Raw genomic sequence first — 13,392 nt, 5'->3', positions numbered from 1 at the left:
TTCTGACATGGCTCTAGAGCAGATTTTTCGTAGTTGACTATAATACCTAGGAAGGAACATAGCTGAAACGTGCAGTCTCTGGCTTGTAGCAGTAGATGCCTGGTTGGGATGGTTATGAGCCAGTCGTCCAGGTATGGAAAGACGCAGAATCCTCTGCATCTCAAGTAAGCTGGTATTACTGCCATACACTTGATGAACACTTTGGGGGCAGTAGTGAGACCAAAGGGCAGAGCTCAAAATTGGCAGAGACAGGCTCCTAGCCAGAAGTGCAAGTTACTTCTGGATCGCCTCTCCATTAGAATGTGGTAGTACACATCCTGAAGCCCTGTAGAGCACATCCAGTTGTCTTTCTTCATGAGTGGAAGTATTGACTGCAGTGTCACCATCTGTAACTTGACCTTTTTTTACAGATTTGTTTAGAACACGGAGATCCAAAATGGGTCTCCAGTCCCGTTTTCTTTTGAACTTAAAAGAATCTTGTTCTGGATCCTGTCTGGTCTGCAGGGACTTCATGGATGACTCTTTCTTAGCAACTTTTGGATTTCTAATGTTGCTTGCTCCTTTTGACTAAGTGGAACATCAGGAACCGACTTGTTTACAGGAGCAGGGAGGAAAAAGGGAATGATATATCCTCTGGATATTATGTCCTGCACCTATTTGTCATTTGTTATCTTTTGCCAGGTTTCTTGGTGCAGAGACAACCAACCTCCAACTGCCTCCAGAGGAGAGCAATCAGGCACTCCTTCAGGAGTGTTGGAAGGGTCTTCCAAAGAATGGTTCTCTGGAGCCCTGATTCTGTGGGCCTCCCCCTGCCCTGAGGGCAATGTCTTCCATTACTGTTCCCCCCTCTGCCTCTCGGGGAACTTTCAACTTGTGCGTCTTAGAAAGACCTCTGAGATTTCCTGAACCACATTTTCCCACTACCTCTTTGACCTTTTGGAAATGGTCTAGTAGGTGTGGAAAAACTTACTCCAATGGCAGACAAGGTCTTACCTTCTTGTTCACACCTGGTGAGAGTTTCTTTTACTTTGGGTCCAAAAAGAGAGGATCCGTCAAAGGGTACATTAATGAAGGAAGACTTGAAGGGCTCTGCGAAACAGCAAAGGTGCATCCAGACCTACCTCCTAAGACAAATGCCTAAACCACTGCCCTACTTGTTCCATCCTCTTTGGAGGGAGTCTCATAGTTCCTTTAACAGGTCCCTCTGCAATCTAGTGAAATGGGTAAGGTAATTCAGTGACCGCAAGGCAAAAGTTGCTGATGAAAGATGCACTTCCCATACCTATCCAAGGTCCTATAGTCCTTACTAGGGGGATGGATAGAGGAGCTGGTGTCGGAAAGCTCCTTTTTAGTGGCCGCCTCTACGACTATGGCATTAACTGTTACACCTTTTGTCAAAAGGTTCTTATCCTTAGGTGCTGTAATCTACTTATCTGCCCTCCTAGGAGTAGGCTCTATGGTGTCTGCAGTCTCCCAAGCTTTCTGAGAGACTAACTCCGGAAGCTCTTTGAAAGGAGGGGTCACCCAAGAGGTTGAAGGGCGACAGCCAAAGGCCTTCAGGTATACCGACTCCTTTGCCGAAGGGGAGGTAGACTGCCAATCACCTCTCTGCTTTAAAATTTCCAGGATAGCTCCAAAAGAGACATCTTCATGGAGGTAACCATGGGGACCCTTCTGCTTCAACGAGGTCAGTATCAGCTGTGATGGACTCCTCTGGGGCATCCAGATGCTTCCTCTTGCATTTCCTCTTCCAAGGCACCTCCTCAGTGGGATATTCTGGGAAGGTTTCAGAAGAGGGGGGTGTCCCTGTGGGACATCTTGAGGCCTAGGGTCTCTGCGGGCCTGTGAATAGGGTAGGTGAGAAGACAAAGACACCAGGTCAGAGGTGGAAGGAAGATCAGAGGAAGATTGTGTCTCAGACATAGGTAGTTAGAACCCTCCTCATAACTTCAAAGGCAGTCCGCCCCTGCTCCAAAGAACTCCCCGGATCTGACAAGTGAATTGTTGGAGCAGAAGGAGCCTCCAGAGCAGGAGACGGAAGCCCCGATGCTGAGTTAGGAGCTGAACTCACCTGCGTCGAGCCCCTCAGAGGCAGGGTCAGATCCAGTGAGATCTGAAACAGCCCCCCCCCCCAGACCTGACAGGAGAGTGTCGGCTCTGATGGGTCTCCTGCTCCGACTGGGTAGAAACACTTGGGGCAGATACTGGATCAGAAGACGCTACAAGTTTTGAACCCAATACAGACACAGGCTGGACATTGGAATCTTCCAGTTCTGAAACCAATAAATGGATCGGAGGAGGAGCAGGCACTGAGGGGGAAGGCTGTGTCTGATCCATTACCTTTGAGCTCGGCTCAGACACAAATTTGGCTAAAGCAGGTGTCTTTAAAAGTCTCACCACCACCATATCCACATCTTCGTTGGACAGACTTCCTGGTGGACCGAGTAGACAGGGTAGGTGACCTGGATCTTTCAAGAAAAGGTGATGGGGAGCCGAGAGTGGACTGGTTTCAGGGAAGGTGATCAGTTCCTATAGCTGAATTCAGAAGGTAAGGTCGACTTCAGAGCAGAGGGTTCTTGTTGCTCCAACACTTATTTTAGAGCCGACAGTTTGGGAGCTTTCTGCACAGGCTCTGAGGAGGATCTTGGCTCCAAAGAAGCTCGCGTTTTCGGTTTGTCCAATTTCAGACTTTTCAAGATTCAGGTGATGTATCCTCAGAAAAGGAGGTCTTAAGTAGACCTTTCAAAATAAGTTCATTTTTACCCTCCATCAATGCCCTATGGTTGAAACCATGGTAGATGGAGCATGACTCCTGTAAATGAAGATGCCCCAAGCAATAGACACTTAGAAAGTGCAAATCACTTAGGGGCATCTTCAATATATATATATATATATATATATATATATATATATATATAAGCTGTGTGTGTGTGTGTGAGTCTGTGTCTGTGTATGTATATATATATATATATATATATATATATATATATATATATATATATATATATATATATATATAGACACACACACAGACACACACACACAGCTTAGAAACAGTCCTCTAAGTTAAACGGACAGAAAAACAAACTTTTTTTTTAATGAGAAAGTTGGAAAGAGCTTAGAATGTCCTCTGACTAAAAAAGACACTCGTTAGATGTCCTTTAACTTAAATGGACACTAACTGTTATTAAAAGAGAGGGAGAGAAACTATAAGTAAAATACAATATTATTTAAGAGAAGGGAAGAAAGGGTTATAACGTCCTTTAACTGAAACAGGCATTCATTAGACGTCCTCTAACTTAAATGGATGCTAACTACTATTAAAGGGAGAAAACAGACCAATAAACATTCAGTACAAGTAAAGCAAATATTATTTCAAGATAAAGACAGTTTCTAAAAGTTTTAGAAGAACAAGTAAGTAGAAAAAGATTAAACACTTAGCCCAGAGCTGTGCACCCACCCTCTTCGCTGCGAGGCAGATGAGATCTGAGGCAGGTAGGTAGTAGCATTATGGGAAAAAAGGGGCCCATGAGCTTTGCTGAAGACCTTGAGCTTGCAAAATGGCAGAAACGGATCAGAACATCAGTGAGAATAAAGGCGAGATTGACATCACACCTACAAATTTTATGAGGTGAAAATTTGGACATTCTGCAAAAATCTGAACAGCTGAGAGGTATGATATTTGCAGATACCCCGTATTCCACTTCAAGGCAAAGGAAGGCTTAGAAAACGATATTCCTGAATCCTCAGTAATACCAGATAAACGTCTAGTGACAAAGAAAAAGGTACTAATTACCCTTCAAATATATCATACCTACTCTGTCCTAAAGCAAGAGAGATAGGTTCGCCAGAAAGTTTTATGTTCTGCAATTTCTGAATCTAAGGTGTTTGTCTACAGTAGACAAGCACACGGGTTAAGGCTTGAATATGTCCTCAAATATCCTCACACTTTGGAACATGTGGTAGTTATGTATCACCTGATAAAAGAAAATCGGCAACTCCACAGATCAACCTGGAGCTTAGGATCAAATACAACTGAGTAGTGTCTTGCAAAAGTGTGCACTGAAAACCAAACAGTACAATCATTATCAACGAAAGAATTCCTGAAAAGGGCCAGGAAAGTTGCTATGGGCTTTGCAAAATGACTGTTTGGTTTTCATAGTAATGTTTTGTTATACACTGTCATAGCAGAACACAATACAGTCTTAAAGTCACCTTTATGGCTTAACCTTGGACACTTTGTATCCTGAATTAAACTGTTGATCAACCCACTCCCTATCACAATGCCAAGCCCTGAAAGACAAAAAGACCAAAAAGAGAGAACAAATCTAGAACATCGCTCTTCTCCTTTAAATTTTTCTGGGGGGAGGCAAGCCCCACTATACCCACCCAAATGTGTACATATCAACTCTTAGCTAGCCATACCTTGGAAAAAAGGGACTATTCCAAGAAATGGCAGCTAATCTCCACATTCCGACATTCACCACTGTGAGTCCCATCACTTCAGTTGGTTTCCTGACCATCCTTTCTCTCATCTTTCTGCAGTTCTGTTTAAACAGAAATGTAGTTTTTGAATATCTAGACCATTCTAAACCATCCAACAAGTATTCATCCTGATTTGAATACTGAGGAAAAAACACTGGAAGATTTATGGACTGGTTCATTTTTAATTTCTGTGGCTACTGCAGGCATACAAGTTGCTTCTGTTCTCAAATAACCTCTACCTTTGTGGAAAATGACATAAGTAGATTTGCCAGAAAGAGCCTGATGTTTTGATATCCTTCTGGCTGATATGACAGGCACCAGAAAAAAGTGTTTCCCATGAAAGAAAATTAAGATCAGCTTTGGTTGCCAGTTCAGCAGAGGTAAAGTCAGCTTTTTCCAGCGTAAAATTAAGATCACAGGGTGAGACAAGTTCTTTAAGACAGGGGGTCTTGACAAAAACACTCCATTAAAGATGCCAGAAAAGATAAATTTAGTCCCTAATAGAAGTTGGAAATTGCAGTTAAATGTACCTTAACAGTAGACTTGTTCAGTCCCTGATCAAAAATGTGAGCCAAGAACTAAAAACTGCAAGAGGTGTGGCCAAAAAAGGAGCGAAGTCCCAGTTCAGTGGCCCACACAGAAAATGTTATCTTTCTACTTCGACATATCTTTCATGGAGAAGACTTGTAGGTAGCTGCAATGGTCTGGACCACCCTAGGAGGGTAAAAAGAGTTCCTTAGTGAAATTGGAGAAACCATGCAGTTAGCTTGAGGGAATGAAGGTCTGGGTAAGGCTTGTCACATGAATGGGAAAATAACAACTTCATGCAGTAACACGGAAAGAAGTTTTCATAACAAATTAGGCCATAGTACAAGGAGCCAAACTTGTCAGGGCCAGAAAGGAGCTAGGAAAAAAATACCTTGGCCTCATTCACTTTGGTTTTCCTCAGAAAATCGAGAGAAGTGCAAATACGAGATAAAAGCAAAAAGCAGCCCCAGAAATTACTGTGAGCCTAGGGTATTCTGGTAAGTCTGTCACCAAGGAAATATTAAGGGAAAACATTTGCTACAGCTGGAGTTGCCAGGGGATGCAAACAGGTTGCAGCATTGCTTTCCTCAGCAGTGGAAAAAATATTCTTACAAAGAATGACTGAGGGGACCACTCAAGTGGCACTGGTAAAAAGTTGCTGAGCTTGGCAGTCAAGGATTTGGCCTAACTGGGAATACGCACTGCAATTAGAAAGTGGTGTGTTTACATGGTCCCTGATCATAGTTGCACTGCAGAGAGGGAATCTGAGTAGTTTCTGTCCAGTACACTGATATAACAAATCAATACTATCTGTGTATGACAATCATACCCTGAGGGAGGATATACTGAACAACCTACATCATCAGAAAAAACATTCTCATCTACAGGCTAATAATGAAGATTACCCCCTTCCAGTGACAAAGTGTGTTGCACTGTCTTCTCTAGGCAATGCTTTCCCCACACAACAAGCAGGTGTATCCTTGGTGACTGTCACACTACAAGATGGAAGAGTAAAGGGCTGCTCTGAGAAAAACTTACTGGGTGAAGCCACTACTATAACTGTTGGCATAAGATGCAAGAAAAACCACACTAACAAGAGCATGGAGTCCACATACTAAACCCACTGTACCCTCAATGCCCACTGTAGAATCTTCTTGTGTTTCTTTGCACACAGTATCAGAAAGACTATTGCAGCCATGAGCACCAGTTTTTAAAGAATAATTTGCACAGTCACTGTTAGTGATGCTAGAAGGTCCTGAATTTTGAATTGGAAGAACAACACACTTGCTCGAGGGAGAATGGATACATGTCTGGGTGGTTCAACTGAGACTTTGCAGTGTTTACTGAAATTCCCAAGGGCCACAACAGCTGCAGTAAACAGCCCCTTGTTGGAATTTGTGAATAGTTTGTGGGGGCAACTAATGGCAGTCACTCGGATAAGAGAAAAACTTAGTTCCCAGCAGCCTGGGAGACGTGCTGATACAGCTGCCATACATTTAATGAACATCCTGGGGGCTGTGATGAAACCAAATGCAGTGTTATAAAATGATCACATATGGTTTCCATCCTGTAGTGCAGGAAAGCCCTGGATGCTCCAGTTACCATTTTTACTCCCCCCCCCCCCCCAAGATCTTTGCTTGATGGCTCCACTACAAGCACTCAGCCTACTTGTTGTGAGGATATGAGAGCTAGGCATTTCTACACAATTCAAAGGCAATAACACTGAGCACCAAGCCTCCATTCTGACAAAGCTATGCAACACAGTGATAGCCACCTACCAAAGAATCAAATTTTCTTCTACCTAGGGACAGAGACAGGTGTACCACAGCTACTAGCATTATATGAGATGTACAAAAGGAGAAATCTCAAAACAAAGCACTAGCAACACATGCAGAACCTAAACTGCTCTGTACCTAGTAGGCAAACACAAGCAAATGTGTATGTGTGCATGTTCACATACATATGTGTGTGTAGATATATAGATATATATATGTATGCACATAGGCAAGTATTTACGCACAGTTGTGCCAACACACACACACACCCGCCCCCAGAGACCGTGTTAATACAGAAACCCAATTTGTTGCTGCTGCTGCTAGCAACACACAGCTGCTGAGTAGTTCTCCCAACAGCAAACAACATTCAAACCTGCCACAAAAAAAAACTGTACTGTGTAATGCAGCACAGAGTGATATCAGTCATGATGCCCAAGTACATAATGATATACAGTCATGCCCAGTATAAAGGAACAGGTAATGAACTATAAGAAGTTTCAACTTTTTCATCAACTGTGTGGTCCAGTTCTGTACACCAGGAATATTTTATGGATAAGGTTGCTCCTTATTTTCTACCAGACTATCCAGAAATCTGAATGATTGTCCTTAGTCAAGTAAACACTGTCCAAACTCCAGCAGTCTGTTTAGCAACACAAAGAGAATGCTGAAGTTTGTTAAAACTCTAATTCGGTCTTTTTAAAAAAAGGAATTGCTAACACAAAGAGGTCAGCTCCAAGACTTTGCAAAGATGAGGTTTCACCTTCCACTGATATGCTCATTTACATCACAAAATGGGTGTGGAGGTGAGCCAAAAAAGGGGAGGGAGGCCACTTCAGGGTCATTCAAGAGGGTGTGGCTTTTGCCCAGTTTTTGCCAGAGCAAAAGGTGGCAACTCTAAGTACGGAACACAGCCATGTACAAATTATTCATCAGGTCACAGAAATGTATTCAAACATGTGTGTGTGAGTGTGCATGCACGTGCGCAAGTGACCGCTTCCCTCCAATAAAGCACCATGTACAATCAGGACTCAACAGTGTCATGTTCTGTATTCCATCTGAAAGTGTAGCTATAATACAGCCTGTGCAGTCTTACTGCAGTCCATATACCTGGCCCACCACTGCTTCTAGGACTTTTGGTCTTTACGCAGCAGGTTTCAAAGGCAGCACTTGCTCTGTATCAGACTTGTGGCTAGCTTCCAAACAACCTCTTGTGTTGTATCACTGTAAGGCTCATTGCTGTGTGTCCTTTATATCATTTCTCATTTCAGTTAACTATCTGAATGATAATGGCATTACTTTACAGTGCACACAGCCTGCTAGGCTGCGCACCCATGTCCTACACATTAGCAAAAACCCAGTGCTAAAAGCACCATATCAGTTTCCTCACACTTGGTCCTACTCCCCACCCCTCCAGCTTTTCTATCAGCCTCCCACTTGAGACGAGCAAGGGTCTTGCCGAAATCCAGGTAGATATGTTTACTCATATTCCACTGTTAAGCTCACCTGTAATTTCTTCATAAAACTGGATCAAGTTTGGCTGACAGCTACTTTTGGCTGCAAATCCACACTGGTTGCTGTCCAAAGACTGTTGTTCTAAAGAAATGCTACCAGCTTTCTTCTCAGCATTTTCTTTTTTACTCTCTCTACCAATGTTTTAACGTAAAAGGTTGGCAATTTCCTCAGGTGCACCATACCTCTTACCAGGGTACCACAGTTGCTGTTTTCCAGACCGCATGCATTTTGCAGTAGCAATTGATTTCTGTCATGTCTAGCATACAACTTGCATCTATTTCTAACCAATGTTTTCATATTACTTCTAATTCTGTATATGTATTTAACCTGTAGATGTTTTTTTTTTAATATTTTTGAAAATTGTAACATTATTGTTCTTAACTTATTCACTCCAATAGAGGTCAGGAGGTTTGCACTGGAACTTCTAATGGGCGCAGCCTAAGCCTTTTGACAGAATCAAATTAAGTCCTCACATTTCAAACAAATGTTCATATTTCTGGAACCATAGGAGTTATTAAAGAAGTGTAAATGACAAACTCTTCAGTGCAAACTATTTTTATCATGATAGTATTCTTTAGACTCTAGGTCTTAAACTGAATTTTGTAAGTCACAGTAAACACAGTAACTATTACACATTTGTAATATTTTGTAAACAACTTACAATAACTCAGCAACCACTCAAGTTACACGTTACAAGTTACTTTTTGCCAGCAGCATTTTATTCATCTAGCCGAGAGCTTTCATATGAGGCCAAGGAGCCCTGTCTGTGTTATTTGGTTGCTGAGATATAATTTTCACATTTTTCTAAATATCTACATAAATTAATGTTGTATGTGCTGTATCAGCACATCATAAGTTAATATCTATTTACCTACATTAGCCAGAAGTCAAATATTAATGCAGTTGAGTTTGCCACTGTGCAAGCTTTAATATAACATCTTTTAAAACCCTGCATAGTTTGGTTTTGGAATTATTGATGCAAATATGAACAAGCAATATTTGAAGCATAGAGGTGTCAGTAGGAGTTAACTGCAGATGTACCTGGATGCGTCACTCAGATGTAACGAGTAAAACTTTAATTATCGTAATAATTTGGACTTTTCTCCCCCATACCTCCACTGAAAATGGGCTCCTACCCAATCGGACTTCCGAGTAATCAAAAGTCAATAAATAAACACACTGATCCAATTTCTGAAAATTATGGGAGAAAACCCATCTGGTCTTTTTGCTTCACTCTCCTTAACTGCAGTCAGTTCCCTTCTGTTCTGGGGTTTGTTCACTATTCTTACCATTTTGACCTGCATCCCTCCCAGCATGGCACTCTTCGTTTGCTTTCTTTTGTAAAGACCAAAGTGAGGTAACTTGGTCAAAATCTCTGATTTTAACTTGGTCATCCATAATCCTACTCACTCCTTTGCTTTGTCTGGTCAGTTGTTCCTCTTTTCCTTCTTTTCTGGTGTAAACCTAAAGAAGTCCTTGCCCCACCTCTTAATACCTTCTGGTAAATATGTTTCATTATTAGCATTTGTTTCCCTTCCCAACTTTGCCGTCATTTTGCTAGTGTCCTTGTACTATGCCTCATTCACCTCAGAACCCCCTCCTTTTCACATATAGTAGGCCCTAGCTGCCAGCCTCACATTCCTATGTAGCCACATTGTCGTTCTCTTTTTGCCTCTTCCTCACACCCTTTTCAAAGGCCCCAACTACTCTATCTCTGGCCCATTTCTATAGCTTGTTTTCTCCTACTCTCCTAACCCATCCTTAACCAACTTCCACAACACATCATTATCTGTTCATCTAAAATCCCACTCCATTATCCTGGACTTTTATTCTTTATCCATTCCCACTACTTTAAACCACACACTGGCAAGATCATTGCTGGCTAACAATGCCTTAGCCTGCAAGTTAGGGACACCCTCTGCATCAGTGAGGACCATGGCCAGAATGTTATCCTTTCTGGCACAGTCCTGCAACAGCTAGATGAACAACTTCATCCATCTCAAGCAATTCCCAATCTAATCTGGAGTTTGGAATCTCCCAGTCTACTCTTAGCAGATTCAGATCCCCAAGAGTATAGAGGCTTCCTCAATGAAACACTTCATTTTTTTTCTCTACTCCAGTGTCGCATTCTCCTCTTTTGTCTTTATTGCTTAAATTCATTTTTAATCTTTCATAACTTTCAAAACACAGCCTCATTAAAGCTTCCACAGTCTTCCTCTTTAGCTACCATCAGTATAACAAGGCTTGCATCCAATATGAATAAATACAATAAGCTGAATGAAGGAGGTGCACAAATATAGATTACCAAAGAGTACTTCACAGTACAAAGGTGCACGAGTATAGAATACCAAGGAGTACTTCAAGGTACGAGATTCTTAGACACTGCTTTAAAAGAAACAGTCAAAGACTATCATGAATCTGACAAAGTATTAACCATACCTCTCAACCTGCAGACAATGAAAACATGATAAAGCAGATGACAGTTACTGTGGTAGCTGTCCTTACCAACAAAATAAAATGGAAAAACAACATACTTTTTTGCTTCAAAAACTGTACAATTTGGCATTGCACATGGTAAAGAAGGTTATATCCAACTTCAAGGGTTTGTTATTTAACACCTGCTTTACAGTCTGACCAATACACTAACTACACGCTGTGACTGACTAGGTAATGACCAAAGAATTAACTGACAGTACTGCTACTGTTTCATTTATTTTGTTTCTCTCCAAATATCAGCTTGCTGCCCGCATCTCCAAACTCATATAAATGCTTACAATCATAAGAGCTGCAGCTATAGCCAACAGGAATGTTGTCTACCAGTAACATGGCTTATCGCTCAACTACAAGCGGGCATTGTATTATGCAATGGTACACTGCATTATTTCTTGACTTAAATCTTCCTGGTCTTCTTCCGCCTTTCGTTTTTGCTCAATCCAATCCAGTTTCTAATACAGTGCATCCATAACAAATGAACACCTTCCTTGTTTTACTCAGAGTATACATGTTCAGCATATGAAATTTATCTTTATCTGCTACTAGCCATCTTTCTTTACTCTTCCCATCTCAGCAACCTATTCTACCACTCTCTGCCAGTTTGGTGCCCTTTTCTGCAACACTTCTAAGAATGGCCTGCTTTCTAGTTCCCTTAAACAATGGAAGAAAGCCATGCATCTCCTGTGAGTCCACTCCACCCACAACTACCAGCAACACAAAGCCAATCCCCTACTGGTCTTCATCATTAGATTCTGCTCATATTATTCTGCAGGGTAAAGAGTAATCATTCTCCTAGAAGCTGCTATGCCCAGAAAACATTACAGGTGTCATTCATATAGCATACTAACAGCACTCACACTTTGGGAAGCTTTAGTCAGAAGCTCATGAAGAATGGGCCACCTCATAAATGGAACACCTTGTCTCAATGGGCCTTATTCAAGTAAATAAAGTAAAATAGGCCACAAAGTCAATTTAGACTTTGACTTACAATAATACAATATCAAAATGTATATAATCTTTGCAATTAATATAACTGTCTGGAAAGAAATGGCATATTCTTATTAGTGCAGCCTATTGAAATTATTATATATTGCTTTTTTCAGCTACATTAGCCTGCAAACTGTACAACAACTTATGATACATTTGTAAAAATAAGTATTCATATGCAGTTTCTGTTTCCTTTACTTGCTTGTAACTAGATTGTGGCTGAAAAAAGGACCTCAAGGTCCAGTACAACTACCTCTTCAATAAAAGAAAATTTTAAAAATATTGCTTACTAGTGATCGATTATGTTTACTGAAACTATTCTCTAAAGTAGTTCTCAGTCCATCATTGCTGTCATGGAGCTTTCTATTCGCTGACCTGGAAATGGAAAATGAACAATTTTAGTGCACAATTCAGAAGACACTCAAACAAAAGATTCTGTTCAACCATAGTTTACTCAAAATAAAAACCTAAATAAAATCAATTATGTGACCTTAATGCAGTGCCACAACCAAAAGAGGAAAGGTAAAGATCTTAATTTGCCCTGGTAGACACCCTAATAATTCTATGGGAGATGATCCTAGTGATTACATAAAAACAAATTTTGAAAGATTTATGGGAAGAGTGTAAGACAGTAGCTCAGGAAGTACCAAGTAGAGTAACAGAGATAAGGCAGGGTAAAAGATGAACTAAAAAGTCAAAGAAAATAGAAGAGGACAGAGTAGGTGGAAAACAAGTAGAAATGGAGAAGGCAAGACGTATAGTAACTTTGAGGAAACCAACTATTAACTATTGGGAAGAAAGCTTGACTGACAAAAGTGAAGCAAGTAATTTCTAACATGATTAATGGAAAGCAGAATGACAGTATGCTTAAGCATGGCAGGACTGCCGTATTACAGGGGCTCCAGGGGAGCAAATCATTTTGCAAGAATAGTAAAAAAATGGTGCATGTGAGTTGACAAGACTTGGAAATGGCTATCAGATGAAAGGGAACATTTTATAAACCACTCAGAGAAAAAGTACAGTGCTGTATTAGAAACTATGAAATACAGTGGATATAAAATGTGCACACACCCCTGTTAAAATGCCAGGTTTTTGTGATATAAAAAAATTAGACCACAATAAATCATTTCAAAACTTTTCCCACTTTTAATGTGACCTATAATCTGAACAATTCAATCGAAAAACAAACAAATCTCTTAGGGGGAAAAATATAAAAAAATAAAAAACGTACAATATGCTGGTTGCTAGACGGATGCCTTTTCTTGCACAGAAAAACACCCAGGCCCGGCTAAAATTTTGCCAAGTCAAGATGTGCCATGCTGACAGACTCCTACCAAAGAAGACTGAATGCTGTAATTAAATCAAAAGGTGCTTCAACAAATTATTAGTTTAAGGGTGTGCACACTTATGCAATCAGCGTATTGTACATTTTTAATATTTTTCCCTAACAGATTTGTTTGTTTTTTAAATGAATTTGTTTTTCAAATGAATTGTACAAGTTACCGGATACATTAAAAGTGGGAAAAGTTTTGAAATTATTTATTGTGGTCTCATGTTTTTATAAAACAAAAACCTAGCATTTTAACAGGGGTGTGTATACTTTTTATATCCA

At 40.7% G+C, this 13,392-nt stretch overlaps 1 protein-coding gene across 2 annotated transcripts in view; it reads right to left on the bottom strand.

Moving 5' to 3' along the window:
* The window catches only part of RASEF (RAS and EF-hand domain containing), a 1,118,741-nt gene that overhangs the window by 606,160 nt on the left and 499,189 nt on the right, over positions 1 to 13,392 (bottom strand). For both annotated transcript variants that reach the window (XM_044083709.1, XM_044083708.1), the window contains exon 8: positions 12,071 to 12,155. In XM_044083709.1, coding sequence (XP_043939644.1) covers positions 12,071 to 12,155 — 85 coding nt within the window. The remainder of the gene's footprint in view (positions 1 to 12,070; positions 12,156 to 13,392) is intronic.

This window comes from Protopterus annectens, chromosome 9.part0, assembly GCF_019279795.1.
Source record: "Protopterus annectens isolate FY-2018-M chromosome 9.part0, PAN1.0, whole genome shotgun sequence".
Classification (NCBI taxonomy): domain Eukaryota; kingdom Metazoa; phylum Chordata; order Ceratodontiformes; family Protopteridae; genus Protopterus; species Protopterus annectens.
This window is presented reverse-complemented; position numbering and strand designations above follow the sequence as displayed.